The sequence below is a fragment of the Lagopus leucura genome, unplaced genomic scaffold (genome assembly GCF_019238085.1).
Source record: "Lagopus leucura isolate 7727_CA_CO unplaced genomic scaffold, USGS_WTPT01 Super-Scaffold_100019, whole genome shotgun sequence".
Taxonomy (NCBI): Eukaryota; Metazoa; Chordata; class Aves; order Galliformes; family Phasianidae; genus Lagopus; species Lagopus leucura.
Genome location: NW_024962273.1, coordinates 3,799,050 through 3,821,111, shown reverse-complemented (window position 1 = coordinate 3,821,111; position 22,062 = coordinate 3,799,050). Strand labels below are relative to the sequence as shown.

General features: G+C 36.3%; 1 protein-coding gene across 1 annotated transcript in view; it reads left to right on the top strand.

Moving 5' to 3' along the window:
- Positions 1-22,062, top strand: part of ARHGAP15 (Rho GTPase activating protein 15) — a 316,032-nt gene that overhangs the window by 162,390 nt on the left and 131,580 nt on the right. The window contains exon 9 of the mRNA XM_042877717.1: positions 19,488-19,610. Coding sequence (XP_042733651.1) covers positions 19,488-19,610 — 123 coding nt within the window. The remainder of the gene's footprint in view (positions 1-19,487; positions 19,611-22,062) is intronic.

The window sequence follows — 22,062 nt, the reverse complement described above, 5'->3', positions numbered from 1 at the left end:
TTTATAAAGTTCTTGCAAAGTTTAACGATTCTGTAGTTTTATAGTACTCTCTTATTATTGTCTGCTGCCAATGTCGAATCCAAACAAAGGAAATTTTTTAAAGATGGCTTAAAACACCTCCAGTTTTACATAGAGAACAAGCAACTGATGCCTACTAGAAGGCTACTTTGACCCCCAGTGATCTTTTATGAAATATTCAGATGGTTCATTCATTTGTATTTTCCTTCTTCGCATTTTAAGGGTTGCCAAATAATAATAATAATAATACAGTTTTTGAGTAAGTACTGCTGTGGCGTTGATCTTTTTAGCAGCACAAATATATAAAGGACAGGTATATTCCTCTCAAAGTGATCAAATAAATGTTCTCTTTAATTTAAAACTGTGCAGGCTGTTCCTAGAGACCAAGTAGACAGAATTTGGGCTTTCTGTATAATCCTAATTGCTTCTGCTCACACTACAAGGACAAATGGTAATTTTCAGTTACGCTTTTTGACTTGTAGACACAAATTTCATTGAAAATTAGGCTTAAACTGCCAGACTCAATTTCCAAAGTTCACACAATGTCTGTCCTCTTGATCATGCAGCTTTTCAGTGGCTTCTCATCCGGTGTGGATTGAACTTGTATTTTAATTGAAGCTTTTTTGAGCTGAAAAATAACCGAGTATGGCCTTGGGGACTGTTACCAAAATATGTAAATCTGTGATCCCACTTTTAAATACATGTAAAGAGACTGCTATTTATTTGATGCTACCAACTATTTCACTGGTTTAATTTATGCAGAGAATGTTTGGTCAGGAAAGCATGTTTTTCACCTAGCAATCTCCGCTATTAGAAAATATGTGCATTTGGTTCAAGAAATCTGCTTTCTCTACTTCTCCTTTCCATGTGAACAAGTCTTTTTCTGGTCAGCTTTTAAAATTAGTGGTAGATCTCATAATTTCCAAGTAGTTTTGTGTCATTCAGACTCTAGGTTTTTCTTAGGCAGCCAAAACCCCTCTTAATTAATGCCAATTGTAGTATGGTCTCCTAATGAGTAGCCTGCCATGTTAATTTTGTACCACACATAACAGAGCACAAGATTAGGTACACAGGGAATGTGTCTATGCATCACAAGGTTCCCAGAAACTGTGCAGGTATATGAAAACCAAGAGACCTTACTGCGTGTATGGATTATAGGAGCTGCCACAGTAGTCAAATTGTAGGTGGTAAAACAATGCTATTGTACTTAGTGTTGTTTTTCTCTCCATGGTCACTGTCTGGTTCACATTTTGGCCATTTTCTGTGAATTTTGCCACTCAGGAGTGACCTCTTGTGGAAGAGCCTGGGCTTGAGTCACTATCGATTGTCAGAGGGGATCAATCCCCTTCCACTCCCCCTTTTCTAGATGGAAACAAACGGCTTTGCAGGAGGAAGAGTGCCCTTTGGCTACTGTATCAATCTGAGGGCGGCTCTTGTCAAAATGCACAATCACAAACTTGATAATGCAATACGTTCCCAAAGCACTGTATTTCCAACCTGTTCTCCATCATTTCCTTATGGCGTCACATTTACTCAGTTCATCACATTCTTATTAATATTTTAGGTTTCCTTGAAAGTGATGGAATTCTATTTTTACTACAAAAGCAACAAGAATAAATACTAATTGTTGTCAGTTATTTCCTTATGTAGTGGGAACAGTAATCTGTTCCTCAGCTTTGGGTTGCCAAAGCAAAATAATTAAATATTTTAGACATTTAAAAAATCTGTGATATTAGATAAATGCAATTTGATCTCCTTGTTTGCCACATAAAAGCTGGAACTGCCTGAATTGATAAGATTGAATTGCATTATTTTTATTGTTTCTACTCGCATATTTTTCTTATCTTCAAGAACACTTTACTGAAAATCTGGTGGTTAGTCATGCAACCACGAGACAGATCCTGTAAAACTCTTCTCCATATTTGAATTCTAGCTTGGAGAGGCACAATTGTAGCATCAAGATTTTATTTGTATATGTATATATATGCTATTTAATGTATTTGTGAAAAGGGAAGTCTTGATGAGCTGCACAGTGCCAGCATTATTCATGATGTCTTCGGAGTCTCAATAGGAGTAGTCGGGGATCATGGCATCATTGTGCCAGACACAATGCGACAGTGAAGTAAGAAAATTCCTGCCTTGGCGAGCTCTCAGCCTGGGTAAGGACAAGTTGCAACAGGTGGAAAAAGCGGACAAAAGCAGGGGGTGGAAGGAAAAGTTGACTGCAGAGCCGACATGTCATGCATATTAAACAGCAGGCTTGGGATTCTTTTCCCTTCTTCGTTAGGATTGGGGTGTTAGCCATTCTGGCCACTGGCCAACTCAGATAATGATATTTTGCTTACCTACATTCCTCTTGCACTTTCAACTGGGAGCCATGGGCCTTTTGAGTGCCAAAGGGCAAGGCTGCTGCAGTGCTCGTATGCCTCCCCGTAGAACAATTGCAAAAGAATATGCCTCCCTGCATCTTTTTCATAATAAAAGAAGATATAGTAATATCCTCTGGATCATGATTTTGTTTTGCACTCAGAGGTATTTGCTGGAAAATAATTTGGTCTCTGAAATCTGCTTTGATTTCTTAAAAGATTAAAGTCAGGCACCCAGTACCTGTTATTTAGCCGAGGGCTACGTGTGCTCTAAAATTACCTGAAGTTACTTTACTCATTTAGTCTCTTTTCATTTGCTTCAGAAAGCTGAATTTTGAAACTTGCAGCATACCCTGTAAATATTCTTAAATAATAGCTAACATATCCAGAATCATCTCTGAATGCAGTTTATTAAATAACTAAGACTACAATATGAGCGGAAAAGTGTATCAGCAGCAAAACCCACAATAAAGCAAACAACACAAAAAGCAGAAAACTTTTTTTTTTTTTTTTTTAGTGGACTTGAGAAAAGAAACAGAGAAGTTCTCCAAAGCTTTAACCCTTTATGTCTCTTCCCTTTCCCAGCCCATTTTATATAGATACAAAGTTCAAAGACAAATAGATGCCATTTAGGGCGTCTTATTAATTTACAGTGGCAACATTAGGTATGGTCACATTTATTATGTTTGATAAAACCAACAAATATAAAGTAGCAATGCATTTTAGGTCTGCATTATCGACAACAACTAAAATAGAAAGCAACACTCAAACTGTATGCAAATATGCAGTTTCTACTGTGTTGTTATTTTTGTCACTCTTCAGCCTGTATATTTAGCATTCATTTTTATTGCATCAACAGAACTGCAGTCATCTCCAGGTACTGAATCACAGAATCACAGAAAAAAAATTCAACACACTGGTTTAGGAGGTGTGGGGATGTTTATAAGGACTAGAAGGGCTAAACTTATTTTTTCACTTATTTTTACTCTCAGGCTTTCCTGCAGCATTTACTATAGGCATAAGGTTTTCTTAAAGCTTAAGAAATACTGATTCAGCAACAAAAATACAATAATATTTGTATTTTGGAAACAAAGCATGCCAAATTCAGAAACAAATTGTGTTACTATTGCTGAAAATAGGAGATTATGTCACAGTCTAAATTACAATTGACTGTAACTAGTTTTCGTATAAATATGAACTTTTCCCAAATTTGAATACTCATTTTCCATCAATTACTATTTCATGTTTCTTTATTTCTTTGTTTTATTTCTACTCCACTTTCCAAAATCCTTCCAGAGATTACTATTTGGGTTGAAAAAGCATATTTTTAAATTGGGCATAACCAAGTTCCATCTAAACGTTTGGCAGGGAAATCGGTACGCGTTCACTTAATTCATTTTTATTGAACCAAGTCCAGATTTTTAGTCAGGAAAAAGTTAGATATTAATCATATCTGAGCAGGATCATTAAATTTTCCTTTACCTACTAGAACAGCAGGGTCATTATAGAACCATGAGAAGTTAGCTCACTTATTAATCTTTACAATTACATAAAAGTGATCATTTTTATAGTACTTAAGAGTAGCTCTTACCCATTATGTGAAGAGTATGTGGGAATATTACAACAGAATATAATATATTATTATAGATGTAACCTGTGACTCATTGGTCTGCTCACTGACACACAACTCTGTAAAAGTTATCTCTCTGAGCTTGGATAATTGTTAATTGTTTCATATTCCTTGTGCTCACTTATGGGGCCTGCTAGTAAATAGAGAGCTAGACGCTGAGTTATTAATTACCTCATTATTACTTAATTACCACTATTGCATACTTCATTCTTTATGGAGAATTATATCATAAAAGAAGGTATTTTATACTGTCCAGCACAGTTAAGTATGAATGACAGTGATAGCTAATGGAAGATTGAGTTAGTTGAAGAGAATCTGTCAGAAATGCTCACTGTAGATTACTATCCGGTTTCTTCTGCCTTTTCCAGCAAACACTTCTCATCTTTGACTTTGAAACCCAACAGTTTAAACCAGGTTCTTGTTTCAGTGGACTAATCCCCTTTCATAAATCATGTTCAAGTGCTGAAATAATTTGCACATCATTTAAAGAGTATTTGCTTTGAAACATTCACCTCAAGCCCTTTTGTATATCCTTTCTCTCTAAAGATTTGTAGTATTTGTTTTGTTCTCTGAGGTATAAAAGACCTGGGTAAACGTTATTCCTGTTGTTTCAAGATTAGTGAAATAAAATGCATATTTATTCAACTGGGACTGAAAGGAGCTTTAGTAAAGACAATCATGCATATGACCCGTGGGAATGTTATAATACAAAATGTCTGTCTTAAAATCTCTTTAGGTTTGTTCAAAACACTGCTGAAGGACTTAAGTTTAAACAAAGAAAAAAAAAGAGTTGCAAATCCATATTTCTTCTTTGTTCCAAAGAAGAGAGAGACACCTTATATTTTTCTTAACAAAACAGACCCTTCTGAGTGCACGCAAGATAAATTTGATATAGGGGCAAATAGATTCTTTGTAGTAATGATTACTTGTGATCTTTTGTAGTGAGCTACATGTTCTGACTCAGTATTTAAGACAGCTACATTTTGGAAATCACAAAGAAATAGCAATCATGAAGAAATCATAATCAGCACATCAGCGTTGCAGGTATTGGATGTTGAGCAGTTTGGTCCTTCTATGTTCTGCAACCTAGGTCAATTCTTTTGACGTGCAAGGACCAGCTGAGATTTGGGAAGGGAGAGAGGGTACAGCTTTGTGTCACTCTTGCGAACCTAATTCTGATACTTCTTGGTGTAAGTGTTGCAATGACTACACTGATTGCAAGTTTGAAGCCAGAAAAATGACTCTCAGGCTACATTGTATTCTGAGGTTTCACTGCTATTTATAACTAGTCCAGATGCAATCCTCCTGTTACTCTGGGAGGAATATGACAGAAGTAAGGAGGTTTTTAGGTTATAAAAGTCTAATTTAAGCTCAATTAGAGACATCATAAATCAGGCTCTAGATAGGATAACTTACTGCCCAGACTCACCTTTTTCCCAATGGAGAAATCATTTCAGCGTTTGTACCTTGCAGGTTGGAGGATGTATTTCATTTAAATTATGATCTCTTACCCCAGATATTTAAAGATGAGTTTAATGGATGGAAGCACTTTACTCTTTCCTAGATTAGGTGTATTAATGTTTTAAAAATGAATGTGCTTGGTAGGATCTCCTATTTGTTCCACCAGCTGCCTGCTGATGTGCCAGATAAACAATTTGAGGACAAACTTTCTAACACACATGTAGTTGGAGAACTTTAAAACTTGTACTGGCATGAAATATTTTCTACACCTGCTCTCTTTAAAAGATGGGTTCCTTTATAGCCTGTACTACTTTTTAACCAAAGGCTCTTCTGTACAATAAAAAAAGCCTATTTCCTACATCGGTAGGTGGGATGCATAGTCTTATGTAAGGTATAAGAGAGCTTCCTAATTTAAGGCATGTTCCTTCGTGAGTGCACAGGGGCAGTTTGTGAGAAGTTGTAGACATGTGCACGTTTGCAGTGGCATATGCTCATCCCATAACACATAGCTGCTGCAATTGTTCCTCTGAAAGGCTATGAGTGGAATGCTACTGAGGGGTTAAATGCTGTATTGTTTCTCAATTAAGTAAAAGGTTCCAACTAGCTGGCTTTAAATATTGATGCTGAAGAGAACACTGTGACAGATGAGCACCTCCCCTCCCCACTAAGGATATTTGGCTCCATTTAATTAATTCCATTGGCCATTGTCTTAAGTGTGCCCAGGATTCACCCAGGAGGAAATCAGTTGCGTTACTATTATTGAAAAGTGTAACATGGCATTATCTGCCTCAGACAGACTTTTAGTAGCATTGAATCAATTCCCCAGTTCTTGAAAACAACTACTTCATTCAATTCCTTTCATAATTAATGAAATTCAGTAGTAATGCGCTTGCCCCTCTGCTCAGGCTGGAAGAATTTTCCAAAACTTCAGTGTTTTCATGCTGGAAATATTCTTTTAAAATTTAGCTTTAATGGACTTGTGGTAGGAAAGCATTCTCTTATCACAATTTATCTGGCTTTTTATTTTCAGCATTTCTTTTCCATCTCAATTTTACCATTTCGAATAGTTTTACAGACAGACATCATATTCCTTCAACTGCTTGTTTTGCTAAGACGAAGCCAGCTGAGTTTTGTGGTTGTCTTTCCTATGAAAGACTGATGCTCTTTTTCTTAATGTCCAGATTCCTGTTCTAAATTTGTCCCAGTTTCAATTCATACTTCTTCCATATGGGTGTTGAAGGCAAGGATATCCAACAGCCACGTGAAATGGAATTCGCTCTTTCATTTTTATTTTTTTTAATAGAAAAAAATAAATCAGAGCAAGTTAAAATTAGCTTGGTGGTTATATATAATAAAATATTAAATTTGGAGTGGAGGAACTGTTTGACTTGTAGGGTTTGTCTTGGGAAAAGCTAGGTGCAAGGGCCCCACATTTGATCAAGAATTAAACAGATCTCAGGGTCACTCTTTGGCAGTCTTCTATCTGGACTGTGGATATGTTCATTTAAATAAAAATCTGCCTCATTGTGATGTGACCCAGGAACTAATGAAGCCTTCAAAAATAAGGTCTTTTTTGGATAATTTCTGCTGTGAAGATATGTATTTATTTATCCTTCTCGACTGTTTAAAATTACTGATATATGATAGAGCACGATAATGCTCTTTCCTTCCTTTAGTCACATGAAGGTATTTTAGCTCACGTGTGTGAATGAAAACCACAAAAGAACGCTGCAAATTAATGGAGAAATAATGAAAATACCATAGTAATTTAATTGTTTCAAAGTGCTACTTGAAGACCATTGGTATGATGGATTGAGTGTAATACTGAGTTAAGGCAAAATTACAAAGCGTATGATGCTTCATTTATTTTTGGAACTTTACTCTCAGTGTAAGATAGACATTATTCATTTCTGAACGGAGAATTTATGGTTTGCTCAAAAAAATATTCTGTTCACTTGAATTTGGGATCCACAGATGAAACAAGTAAATTTGTCAGTTAGTTGATTTAAATTGCCAAATAGGCTTGGGAGAGAGATAAAGAAAAAAAGGTGAAGGACAGGATTAAGCAAAGAAGAGTCAAGGTGGTGACATGAAGAAACGGAAAGAAAAATGAAAGGACGCTGAAGTACCATTGGCTTCCTGTAACATTTGTCTAGATTTTACTTTCCTCTGGGGTACTGTAGTAGATATGGCAAGTGCATGAGAAATAGTACCACAGGTCTCATCTCAGCTGATAGGTTTCTTAAAAATTCATTTAAAGACTGGTGAATTGAGTATGGAGAGAGTCCCTGAGAGTGGTGCTTTCCATTATCAGTGGCTAGCAAGTGAAAAAGTTCTTTACAAGCACATATTAGTCCAGAGACTAAGTTTGTAGAATTTACCTTTTGGAAATAGTTATTTATTATTTACTTAGAATTCATCTTTGCTGCTCAAATTACAGGTCATTACAGGAATAAAGCTTTCTTATTTTGTGACAGAATATTCATTATGGCTTTAAAGTACTCAGTTAGATAATGGTCCCCAGGATCTGGACAGCAAGACTTCAAAAGGCAGAGTCCTCTGATCTCTGGTTTCCTTATTCATTCTAAGCTTGGAAGGTTTCATCTATCAAACACAGATTAAGTTTTATTGGTTGATAGTCTAATTGCATTTGAATTATCTTTTCCTTTAATATTATTTTCTTTTCTCTGTATTGGATTTCATCCAAATATTGCTGTTTCCATGAAGCACTTTTCTGAAAATGTTTTGCTTTTGCTTTGATGCTTAAATGCTTAACATGTGAGTGCTGCTATAAGGTGCTGTTTCCTGATAATAGAGTTTTCCTTCTGTAAGGAAAAGTTTCCACAATCTTCTGTGCTATGCTTATATTTGATAGAGCTCTTAGGCTGAGGCATTTCATGGACAAGATAAGGTTTGGTTAAACATCTGAACTCTTGAATGTTTATCTGAACTAGATTCGACCTCTAAATTTGTCCATCATTAGTTATTTTGCTTTTCTTTTTAGATACTAAATTATGCTATTAAATATGTTCCAAAGTAGGTTAAGTCCCTGTGCAGTTTGTCAGCTGGAACATTAATTTTAAAGCTAAAACAGTCTTTTGGTGTATCTCTTTTATCCAAGTTTTAACCATGGCTAGTCAAAGTAAGGGTCAGTGCACCCATGAAAACCCCATATGCAGCTGATTGAAGTGTCTCAGTGTTATGATGACTGGCCTGATTTTATTTCAGGAAAAAATTGTGATATATAGCAATCATTTGCCTGTCCAGACAAATGTTCCAGCACAGCTGTTCTGAAGACTGAATGAACTACTGAAAAAATGTCACTGGATGCCCTTCTGTGTCTCTGAAGGTCTGTTCTCTGAGTACCTATGCAAGGGGCAGGCAGATCTGGGGTCCCAACTGCTTGCTTCAGCAAAGCCCTTGCACTAGCAGTAGAGGAGATGCTCATCTCTGGGGTCCCAGTCACTCATGCCTTCTGCTAACCACATCTGTGCATCCTCTTTGGAGTCTGGTCTGATCTACACCAACCCAAATCTTTGCTCTCCATCTGACTGTGATGGCAGTGAATCATCAAACTGCAGCTGCCATTGTTAGGAGACACTGAGTGCATGATCTAGAAAGCCAGAATTATTCCAGGATCGCTGTATACCTTGGCTGGTGCCAGTGGCATAAGAAAGAGAGAGGGCAATATACATTTTCTATAAATGTGACAAAATAGAACTGTAGCCTTTTATTAGCTGATCTTTGTTAGAAAATTCATATAGTCAATGGGAAAAACAAGCAAAAATACCCTATAGACTCTACATGACAGGCTCACACAAAAGCTATAATCCTCTCCATTGGATTTGCTTTCTGTTCTTATGTTTATTTTATGGAGATTCTTAAGAACATCTAATGGATATCCTTCCCATGCAACTCTGACACTACAGTGCAAGCCAAAAAATTTGAAGATCAGTTGTGTTTTAACATATAGAAATCATTTATCTGGAAACATAAAATGAATTTAAGTTCACTTGGTCCAAGTTTTACATTTGTGTTCATGTAAGTGTTGGGAATTTCTACAAGAGGGTAGTAGTGAGGTAAGAAGTAAACAGGATTCTTAATTCATTTGATTATTCTGTTTGAAAAAAAAAAATAAAAAAAAATTGGATCCTAGGTAATCATTTTCTTCTGTTATATTTCTTCTAATGATTTAATTGAGATAGGGATAACTTGATAGAGTGGATGTATACACTGAGTATAGCAAATGGATTTTGAATCCTTGACTAGATTCTTTGATTACTTTAAAGGTAATTTTTATGCTTTTTTCCTTCATGAATTTTTCTTCTACAGTCAGTAGCACATACTATATTTGCTATACTAGAAGATAAAAATATACAGGAACTTATGATTTGAAACAGCAAATGAGGGTTGCTACCACTTCTCACTGAAAATAACAATTTTAACATGTTGGTTGTCATAATCTACACACTATAAATTAAATCTATCCTTTACTGGTTGAGAAGCAGTAGAAGTTCATAATGGGTCAAAAATATTAAGTTATAAATATAATTGGAGGTTGCGTGTAATGGGAATGTAATTAAATTTTAAAATATGGTATTTTTTAGAATGTAGAAGTATAAAATATAATTGATGAGAGTCTCCATAAAACGGAAATTCTTTGTTATGATATTCTTTCTGGAGAGATCCCTTAGATCAGATCTGAAAAAAATTTACTGCAAAGTATCGGTGTGTTTCTAAATTTAAATATATGAATAATCTGCGTGACTCTTAACAAGGGTGATATAAATACAGCAATGCAAGTTTTCCTTGTTCCTTACAGATAATTAGTTTGTTTTCCAAAGCATAAGGTAGAATTATACATAGATTTTGAAGCTAAAAGGGCACACATGACTGGCAGTACCCAGCAACTCAGAAGGGTTTTCTTTCAGTATAAAGCTCTCTCCTTGTAGAGAAAAGAACCCTATAACTTACTTGTCCTTTTGACTGAGCAATTTAATGCTAATGATGACTATTCACATTACATGAGAAAGGTTGAAAAGGTTTTTTCATACTAACTCAGTTGGGAGGTAAGCTTAAAGACTTGGAAGTTACTGACTAATATTCCTGAATAGAAGAAAAACAGGACTTTGTCTTCTAAAAACAAAACAAAACAAAAAATAAGTATCTAAATGCATTGCTTGCTGTAAATTACTTTTCAGCTTGATCTGGAAATAATCTTCAGTTCCTTGCTCTGTCTTCCTCAACCTTTAATCGCGTGTTTGTTTTCTTTTGGGAAGTCTGCTTAAATAATATTTTTATATTATGTGTGTCAACTTCAGAAGTCATTAAATCAAATGCTACCATTCTTTTTTTCTCTGAAACTATTGCATTTTGTAAAAGAGTTGGATGAGATTCTATGGCTGAAAAAGCTGGACGTGAGTAGCACTGAGCCACCCAGGTAGTGAAGTTCAGGGCTGCTATTCACGTCCTACATGTTAGGTAATCTGAGTTATTGGGTATTTTCCTGGGAAATTTAGCAGTGCTCTGCAAAGGGGACTTCAAAAAGCCTGTCACTCTCCTGCCTTTTGACACTGTAACCATCTGTAACAGGATGGCTCATTACCTGAAAAAAAAGGGGTTACCAAAGGATGTTCAAGAATAAATGTATCCATAGCAGTCTGTGGTCCTATGAAACTATACTCCCCTATGCATGAGGACTGTATAACAATATAGGACTGCAGCCACTTCTTGCAGATTGACTGTGTCAGGAATCCTAATCCTTGGCACGGGCTTGGTGAGAGCACTCTCTCTTCTTAGAGGCTGAGCAGCCTGACTCGGTATGCTGCAGCAGCTTCCATCCAAGTCCCACATGTTTTACATTAGATGAACATAAACTGGTCATACTGTACGAATAAAGCAAGCTCATTGATTTCTGACATTGTGGTTTTTATATTCAAGTAAGTGTGGTTAATAGCATTTCTAATGGTGTGACAATACAAAAAAAAAATTGTATAAAGAAAGAATTGTTGTGTCCTGGGTGATCTAGTCCAGTTCTTCCTGTCATAAGGTAACATGCTCTGTCTCTCTTTCCATAAATTTATTAAGTTTCATCTTAAATTCTTTTAGTTTTATTTACCACCATGGATTCTTTGAAAGGCCGTTTTAGAACTTCATATTAGGGCCAGTTTATACTCATCTATTCTTGTGCCAACATTGTTCTTCAGTTTAAACAGCTCTTCTCCCTCCCTGGTGTCCTGTTCTCTCCTGCTCCTCTTCTACCCCCACAGAGAAATTCATAGAGAACAATCACAGCCCTTCGCAGACATTTTCTAGCCAAAATCTTCATCCTCTTTCGGCTCTTTCCGCTGGTGAATCCCACAGCATTGCCTGTGCTTTGTATGACTTGAATATCTGTTTCACGTACGACAGCCTCCAAGGTGGAAGTTCACCAGGGCCTCAAGCAGAGAGTTTGTTTCTCTTGCTGGTTGAATATTAGGAAGCAAAGAATTGGATATTTGGAAATAAATTATTTTCTGAAAGAGTGATGAGGTATTGGCACAGGCTGCCCGGGGAAGTGATGGAGTCACCATTCCTGGAGGTGTTGAAGTACCATGGAGATTGGCACTGAGGGAAATGCTTATTGGGCATGGTGGGAGTGAGCTGAAATTGAGCTGGATCTTAGATAGCTTTTTAACCTTCAGGATTCTATGATTCCATTTATGGCTGTTATTCACAAATAGATCGGTGAACTTATAACCAAATAATCTACCCAGGTGTCTCACTTGTTTTCATGTTTCTAATAGCAGAGTTTCAAGTTCTTAACAGAAATATTTTGTCTACCTCTTTGGCATTGGATACTTTTAGGTCTAATGTATTTCTTCAGCTTCCCATTATAAGGTCACTAAGACTGTCTGATGTCCTGATTCACTTCTGAACTGATGCTGCTTCCAAGTACTGACTTACCCACAAATACTTTTGAATGCTCCTACTTTTTATATTGAAATTATTAATCAAAAAACAAAGATCAATTCCAAGAATATGTAAGCACTTGCAATAGTATCTTTTGTCTTTCTGAGTCATTTCACTATTAGTGTTGTAGTTCTCTCCATCTTCTCCAGTTTAACTGATAATTTCCCATTTGGCATCACAACTGAAGTCCAGATAGATTTTGTTTATTGAATTTCTCTTTTATGAAAATAAACACAAGGTTACAAACAAACAAAAAACAGTTATTTTGTTGAAGACTGACATCAGTTTAGTCTGGTATCATCTTCCTTTATTAATCCAGGGCATGCACAGAAATATTTTCTTACTTTTCTAAATATTTATGCTACAAATGCCATTAAGAAAATCTGCATAGGGAGTACCATTTTGTTTCACAATGTAAATGTGCAATGATATTTTTATACACGCTATTCATTTATTTCCATTTATTATTAGCGAGAGACCAAATTTTAAAAAAGTTTATATGCATCAGAGCGTGATGCAAAATATGAGTTATACAGTCATTTTATTGAATCTTTACTGCTAATGCACACAAATTTCACAAAGTGTAATGACAATACCGAGCACTTAAGTTGTTAGGCTGTCATATTAGAGCAAAATTATTTGCACTATATAATCACTGTTTTCTTTTTCCTATTGTTTATTTCTGAGTGTGCTTCATAAACATTTGCAAATGCAGATATAGTTGCTGTGGCAAATAACGTGTTTTAAGACCGTAAACTTGAATGACCATGAAAACAAAATTTTCCTAGCATCTCCCAGTCAGTGATAGCCAGTCTGTCATCTGATGCCACAGTTCTAGAATATACCCTGTGCAGTCACAAAACCTGTAATTTTAAAGCTTATCATAAACATAGGGATTAGGGGTAATGCCTGATTTCTGTATTTTCCCCACCGATCATTTGTGTAATGCCTGTAAGCAGACCATGTTTTTGTCTCTCATTTTGCTCTTTTGAAAAAAGGATATAGTAATTATAGTGCGGGGAGAACTCGTGAGACCTGCCTGGGAACTTCCCAAAGGGATTAAAAAAATAAAAAAGATGATTGACAAAAGTCTTTAGCTCAACAAAGTAGGTGAAGTGAATTCTTTATCCCTAGGGAACAGGATTTATTGACTCTATCTCAGAGGATCACAAAGGGAAGGCAGCAAGAAGTGCCTTGATTTTCTCACTCCCAAAACTTCTGTGCTGGCTGAAACAGTGGTCATTTATTCAGGCAATAATGCGTGTTGCTCCTCCTCTAAAGGACAAGCGGTAGTTTTGCCTCTGCTGCAGGCCAAGAAGATAGGATAAAATGTGGAATTCTGAGTTCCAGTGAAATCCAATAAAAGTTAAAGCCCCAAGTCATTATATATTCTTAAATTACAGCATCTTCTGGAATGTAGGCATAGTCACACGCCTCTGCAGGTTACTGATATAATTCTTGAGAAGGACGAGACACTTTCAGCAATTAAGCATTTCATTTCCTTGAAGTTAAATAATTAACTGCTTTCAATTAATACATTTGCACATATGTGATATTAGTGCTGTAAGCCTTTCACTATCTGATATTGCAGAGACCTAGCTCTTCCTCTCATTCTATCATCTTAGCTTTGATTCAGTCCTGCAAGATGTTGATGAGGGCTGTATGTGACCATGTAAAGAATTTAGAAAAATTAGTAGTTCGAGATGTGAGCTCACAGATAAGCCACTTCACATCTGGATCATTTTATATGTGTAAGGTAGTTGTATTTAGGTTATAATCAGGGTATTCTGGATTTTGAATGGTCAAGCTTGTTCCTTTTACTGTTCCTTAGGAAAACAGCTATTAAATCCTAACTATGGGTGTTGACTACAAGTCATCTCCATTTCAAAGAACTAAGTCATCGAGTGTATTAAAATAAATTGTACACAGTCCAGATTAGTTCTCACCTGCAGAACAAGACCAATGGAAGTGAATTACTTCTAATATAAAACTGAATTTCATCATGTCTTATTCACCCTGACTGCAACTCTTCAATCCTTTCCATCCAAATGAATTACACGCAATAATTTTGGGTGTTCTAATAAACAGATAGACATCATCATAATGTATTTCAGTTAGGAAGAGGTACTTGAAAGAAATTGGTTTTTCTATACACATGATGTGAGACAATCAATAGTGCTTTAGTCTGACAAGTACTGTCAATATCCATTGTCACAGTTCAGAAAGTCATTAATGGATAGTTCTTCAAAAACCAATGCTTTCAACACGTTGGAAGTGTTCAGATATACTGTACCTGGAAGGAATTAATCATAGGTAAACCCTTGTGATTTAGTATAAATGTTTTGTAAATTACTAGTGAAAGGAAAGTCATTGCAAGGAGTGTGAGATAATATTACGTGTCATTAGAAAATCCACTAAGATATGGAACTGTTTAGGAGATATTTTAATATTTTATATTCTGAATTATTCAAGATTAGCCAAGAATGTCTCACCCAGGAAAGAGTCTGCTAGACATCCATTGTCTAGGTACAACCCTTCTGCCCCTTAGACAACTTTTCTACTATATTCATAGAAAATAATCACTTAACATACACTTAAATAAACCTTCCCCATAAAGGGCTAGAGCCTTCTCTGTACCTTTTAGTTGTGCCCATGCCAAAATCCTAAAGAAAGGCTTTCACAACTTCACCTTGCAAATATGTTAGCTATTGCTTCAGCCTACTGAAGCGATAATATGTTTATGATCATTGCATCATATAGACATTTAGTGCATTCAGATATGTCACACAATCCTTCATCTGTAAATCTCAAAAGTTCCACTGACTCTGATAGTGCTGTTTTTGCAAAATGGTGTGATTTATGAGCAATGCATTAATTCTTTCCTTCCGCCTGTCTTCTTGTGTAAAAGCTATATATATTATTAGGAATATTAAGGCTAGATTTTTGGAGTTGAATAAGTATTCAGAGGATTTATATAGGCCCCCCAAAAGACAGGTCAGTTTTTATCTTGATTTAATATTCTTTTGCAGAGAATTTAGCCTCTAGTTATCCTTCCTAATTCAGTCAGTGTTCTTACAATGCTATTTAACATCAAGAGCCACAAATAAGTTCTTTCTTTTATGCCTAATGCTCTGCTTATACTATTTTCTTTTTGTACCAGTTCTGTATTACACTTCTCTAATGTGGTAAGCTTTATGATTTAATGTACTTTAATTCTAGAGCAGATAGTAAATTGCCTGAGGAAAGGAACTTGCTTTCTTTTTTTTTCATTTATCTTTTAACACCTGCAGAATAAATAAATACCTCCCTAATAAAGTGACCAAAATCTTTAAAAATATATTTATTTATTTATTTATTTATTTATTTTATGCCTGAGGGGACCCAGTTTATTCCAATCCAAATGCAAGCTTGTGTAATTCCAAGCTGTGCTCCAGGTATGCTTTTGCTTCTGTGTTGGAGTATCCTGCACCCACTTCCAGCAGAAAGAAGTTAGCATAATATTGTGTTCCCTGTTGGGTTTCCCCCTATGTCTACTGTAAAAATGCCCCATCTCCTGTAGTTTCTCTATATCCCTTGAACATTATTAGTAACACAGATACAAAAATACTTAAAAGAGTCATGTAAACGTAGGGGAATTATGCTTCTGTTCTGTGTTGGATTCGAGGCACTTGTGTCGATGCAAGTGGCTCCAGAAATGGAGGATATCAGTTTATTTAGTGCAAAGAATCAAATGGCACAGCTGGGCAGTTTATGCCTGGATTTGAGAACAAGTATTAGATTTATTTTCTATTATTCTATGCTTAGAACCTTAAGTGTCCTGTTTTTCTTCAAATACTTTGCTGAACTGCTTTCCACTTTTTTGCATTGCCTGAAGCTAATCAGCTTTCTTTCATGGAGGAGTCTTCTGTCCAAATCCACAACATGAAATTTTAAAAAGAAGGTACTACAAACTATATATATATATATATATATATAGTGGCTTTTCAGTTTTCTGATTTATTTTTTTTTCCCTCTCTTGGAATTGCATTTGGCCCTCTTTCTATTTCCAAATATGATAGCAAAGTCATTTTAATGATAATGTGAGAAGAATGGTTTGGCAAGAGAAGGGTTATTTCTAAATGAGATCTTGACAAGAATATTTCTGGCTAAACTTGGTTTGGAACATGCTATCTAAACCCTTGAATTTCTGGGAGATTTGGAGTTTCCCTCTGGTGAGTCATACTTAATAGAATAAAATGAGAAATTCATCAAAATTGGCTTTGCTGCTGTTTTTAGCTATGTTCTATACCACCCAACCTATAAAATGCAAAACATCCATGACAATAATTATTCCTACCTCTAGATGTAGTTTTAACACCATAATTGCTGTTTAAGGTATGAAGATTCTGGCTGCGTTAATGCATCTTTCTAAGCAGAGAAATCTTTACCCTGTTATCAAATCCTAGCTTACTCTATCTTGCTGTTTGCAGAATTATCATATTCACTTCAGTTAAAATCTCTAATAAATTCTGTGTACATTTAGAGCTAAGAATGTACTTAAAGTGGGCATAAAGCTTTCCAGAGTCCTGCAGAATGTGAAATGTGGCAAGCATCTATAGTCACTCCTGAGCTATTTTCAGTCCTGCAATTGGTAAGCTTCATACTGTAAGTCAAGAAAAACCAAATCTACGTATGAATTGCTGTGGACAGAATGACCCGAAGCAACAAGAGAGTCCCAAAACTAAGTACAATTCACTTCACTGTTTCAAAGTACCATTAAGATGCAGAATTAGAAACATCCATTTGTTGTTCTTTTTATAGCATGGCCAAGTGACTTGGAATTTTAGCTTGTCCCTGCCAAGGATTGCTCAATTGTGAACAAAAAGTCCTCAACTATAATGTTAAAAAAGCACCAGCCATCAATTGAATGCTAATCTTTATATTCTATGATACATCGCTCCAAGAATGCTCCATTAAATAAATGTGAATTCTATTTTTCATAAGTGATGGATTATTGTACCAAGCTGTGTATTTTCCAGTAAAGTGTCCTTTTATTTGTCCTGTGCGATTACTAGTTTGTGGAAGTATGTGTGGGGTCATTTTAGTGCTGTGGGAAAATGGAGCACTCTTCTGTTAAAATCAGTAGTGAAATCAGGAGCAAACTATGCTCTGATCATCATAGGCATGTGTTTAAATATTGCTTTCCTTAATTGGCTATGTTCTATTTACTTAAAATGAACAATTTGGCAAGTTTTTCTCCCTTGACAACAGCAAAGCATAAACCATTTTATAAGTTTGGCTGTTAAAATCAGATTTGTAATGTAAACCACAATATTCCTGGGTTATTATCATCGCTTAACCAGTTATTTTAGCTTGCCATTGTTTTAGACTTGTGTACCTTTAAACATTCCGGTTCTGTTTATAACGAATGCAAAACTTCTTACTATAAAATAGCCCAATAATTTTGATTATAATTTGCTTTCTGTAAACCTCTTCCCTGAATCCTCCATCTGAAGATCATTGCATTGTGGAGGAGATCTGCTCTGGGCATGGAATGTTATTTGGGGTCCTTAGAATCACAGAATTCTCAGAGTTGGAAGAGACCTCCCAGCCTTCTTTTCTCCAGGCTGCACAGCCCCCCCAGCTCTCTCTGCCTGTCCTCACAGGAGAGGTGTTCCAACCCTTGCACCATTTTTGTGGCCCTCTTCTGGAGATGCTCCAACAGGTCCATGTATCTCCTGTACTGAGGATTCCACATCTGGAGGCAGTACTCCAGGTGAGGTCTCACCAGCACAAAGTAAAGGAGCAGGATCACCTCCCTTGCCCTGCTGGCCACGCTTCTTTTGATATAGCCCAGGATATGTATGGCTTTCTGGGCTGTGAGGACACACTGCTGGTTTATGTCCAGCTTCCCATCCACCAGTATCCTCCCAGGTCTTTTTCAGCAGGGCTGTGCTCAATTCTTTCACCCCCTAACTTGTATTGGTAGTAAGGGTTGTCTCTACCCAGGTGCAAAATCTTGCATTTAGATTTGTAGAACCTCATGAGGTTTACCTGAGCTTCTTGGAAGTTCTACAGAAAGGGAAAACAGATCAAATCCTGCAAGATTAACTTGTGGAGAATCTCTGCTTTGGTAGATTTTTAATATATCTGTCTATTTGTTTGTTTGTTTATTTCTGTCAAGGGCAAGAGAGACCAAGACAAAGGTCAGACAAGAGTCCTGAGGCTCAGGTGGTTTGTCAGAAATTTCTAAAAATCTTCTTGTCCAGGGAAACCTTTGGAAAACATCTTCCTGTGGCTTCTCTGTTTCTTCTGGAGCATCCAGCAATGAGCAGAATTTCTTCTTGCTGCTAATACTGCCTATTTTCATAGCTATGATGGTGCCCTGTAAGCACCTCAGCAGAGAAGAAGTTAAATTTATGCCTTTGAAACTTCCTCCAGGGGATTTTCTGCAGCTGGGTTCTATGTCTTTTTGACACAGAGCAGGAATAAATTGAGCTCAAAATGTTTCTCAGTTTGGTAAATGCCTAAATATAATAAAATATAATCATTAGGACAGGAATACTTTTCTTTCCATAAATTAATGCATCTTGCACACATTTCATGGCATACAGCCATGATTTCTATAACTGCATTAAATATATATATAACGCTTAATCCATCTTGGCAAGAGAACTCAGTCCTTTGCTAGTGGAGTAACCATCCATCCTTTCTCTTTGCAAGCAGCATGGAGCTAATAGTGCATAACACACTTTCAGTCCGGACTTTTAGTTGAAAACTCATCCATGTGAAACTTGTGGAATTCCTGAGCATTTCATGAGTAAACTGGTAGCCATCCAAATACTTATAGGCAATAAAAAATACGTCTCTGTAACTAACCAGCAGAGTGAACTTGTTATGTTTATTCAGAAAAGGATTAATCAGATTCTCTGTACTGTCCAACCAGCTACACTGCTGACCTACCGCATGACTTTACTGGGGTGGTTTTGGCCATTGCTTTCCAAGAATATTTGAGCAAACTGTTATTATTAATACTTTATAAATAAAATTTCACTGAGGCTTTTTCTTTTGTTTTCCTTTAGTTTTCAGGCTGAACTACAGTGCTTCAGACTCAAATGACAGAAACCGAGTTAAAAGCAGATTAAAGAAGTTTATCTCCCGAAGACCATCCTTGAAAACGTTGCAAGAAAAAGGGCTGATTAAAGGTGTGTTCTCTTTTATAATTTTTGGAATTGAAAGTAAAACTTTACAAATGAATTTGCTTCTTTCACTCTCAGCTAAAGGCATATGTGTATTGAACAAATGGTTTTGTTGATGTTTCTCAGAAAATTTGCACTGCTGAAATATAGTGAAAAAATCAGTATTTGGTTACATATATCTGTGCTTAATATTTAAATGTAATACTCAGTTTTTTTCTGCTTTCCTTTGCTTTTGGTAGAAGCCTGTTCACCTAACATAGTCACTCAACATGCACCATGCCAATCAGTGAGCTGCAGAACTCCATTTCTTTTTAGGAAATGGGTGCTGGTATAGCTTGCTATTTAGAATGAGCAATAGAAAGTTCAGATGCTGTGCTGGCTAATTTCTTTTCTAGGGTAGGCTGTAATGCTTCCTGCTCTATTCTCATTATTTTTCTAACTTGCCAACAAAATGCATTTTTAACAACTTAAAATTGTTGCCAGTGAATAATAAATGCTTTGAATCAGAGATCTTCTCCTGCCTCACTTTGGTCAGACGTCACTTTCACATATCCTTAAAAAATGGTTGCTTGGATAAAAAGTGTTTGCAAGATCATTCATGAAGTATTCTCCCTAGAAGTTGGTAGTTCACTTGAAGGCAGTAGCATGCTGACCACTAATAATCAAGCAAAGCCATGCTTCCAAATATTGTCTGGAGTAATGCTTTAAAAATTTACGCACTCCCAAATTATTATGTGTGAAACCCACAACTGCACATGCAAATTGACAGGAAAAAGGCATTTTGCCAGCAGCCCCTGTCAGTCTCTAGAGTGTGAGTTTTCCAGTGGTGTGTCAAAAATGGCAAGGGGTGTTGCTGGTGTGTGTGAAACTGGTCTGTCCTGAGCCAAGAGACTGACCCCAGCCAGCACAAGCTGAAAAAGCCCAAGAGTTAAACTCTAGGTGGGCCCCTTGTTGGAAGAGAAAGAGGGGGCTTTGTGAATTAAGTTTGTACATATTAGATATGTGGAAAAATGTTCAGCAAGGTGTTTCTTCCTCTAAAGAAGTCTTCAGTGCCTAAAGCCATCATATGCTGTAATAGTGGGCTTTTGCTTCTAACTTCCACAGATGCTTTAAAAATGCCATAGATACAAACACATGGGTGTGAGTATGCTCAGCTTTCAGGATCTGTCTTTAAACAATTGTAACGTCTGATTTCAGAGGGTATTGCCTCTTTGAAGTACTCTGTGGGTTGAGGATGGGATTTGAATGCATCCCCATTAGTTTGTTTTAGTTATGATAGTAATAGAGTAGAAATGTATAGTCTTTTAATTTCTGGATTTAAGGGTGTCTTTTTTTTTTTTTCTTCTTCTTTTTTTTAAGTTTAATAAAGTGTGTCTGATGAATCTCCTGCAGTGTTACAGAGGGATCAGATGTGATCCCTGCTAACAAATCCAGATTCATTAGCATAACTCAAATCCATCCCCTAATATATCTCTCTAGGAAAGCCAGATGCATTCGGTTTTGGCTACACATGTGTTAAGCTCTTGATTCATAAACATAGGTTGGTTCTACCTGAGATAATCTTCCATGGAAAGCCAAGATGTATGATTTGGGGCACAGTAACTCAGAATCGGTACTTGGCACAGTTTTATAACTGAAATAATGTTGCCATAAAGAAAACATGTTAGTTATATACTATGCGGTTTCATTAGGATTAGGTTTTGGCCATGCAAATGAGGCAGGATTCGTTAGCACAGCTTAATTCCAGTCTATGGTAAGTCTATGTGAAATGCACATTCGATAAGGTTCCTCCATTGTCTTCACCAGAGTTTATCCCTTAATCTGTTAAAATGTTATGAAAATGCAGTTGCAGTGTTTATACGCAGACTACTTTAAAATGTTAATTTTTAGATTCACATTAGAATATTTTTAAATCACAAAATGCAAACAGCAAATGAAAAAATGAGAAGATTGCCAAATTTTGTGTTTTAAGATGCATCTACTTATTTTTTTCTAAAGGTGAATGAAATGGCTGCAGATGCCTCTCAAAACTGTTTGCTTGTTTCTTAGGGGAAAAACTGTTAACGAATTTTTACAAGAAGAAATTCCTCCAGCTCTGAGAACACTCATACTAACTTTTATCCCGTAGGGAAATGCTTCTGTCAGAATTGCAAATCCCTTAAAATAGGGGCTCATAATAAAAGTGTGTCTAAAGCCTTGCAGGACATCTCGGTACCAAATTTCTGACAAAGAGCTGTTCTGTGTGCTAGCGAAGAATTGATATAAATATCTATGAAGCGTGTGGTGTTAATTACTCTAAAGCAGTGGCACTGTAGGTGATGTGAAAACCTTCACTTTTCATCAAGTGCTATTCATATTTGCCAAGGGCACTATAAAGCTCTCAAATCTATATTGATTTTTTACATTGTATGTCACGTTGGAACCAAAACTCCAATAAATTTAACACGTAAATTATAGT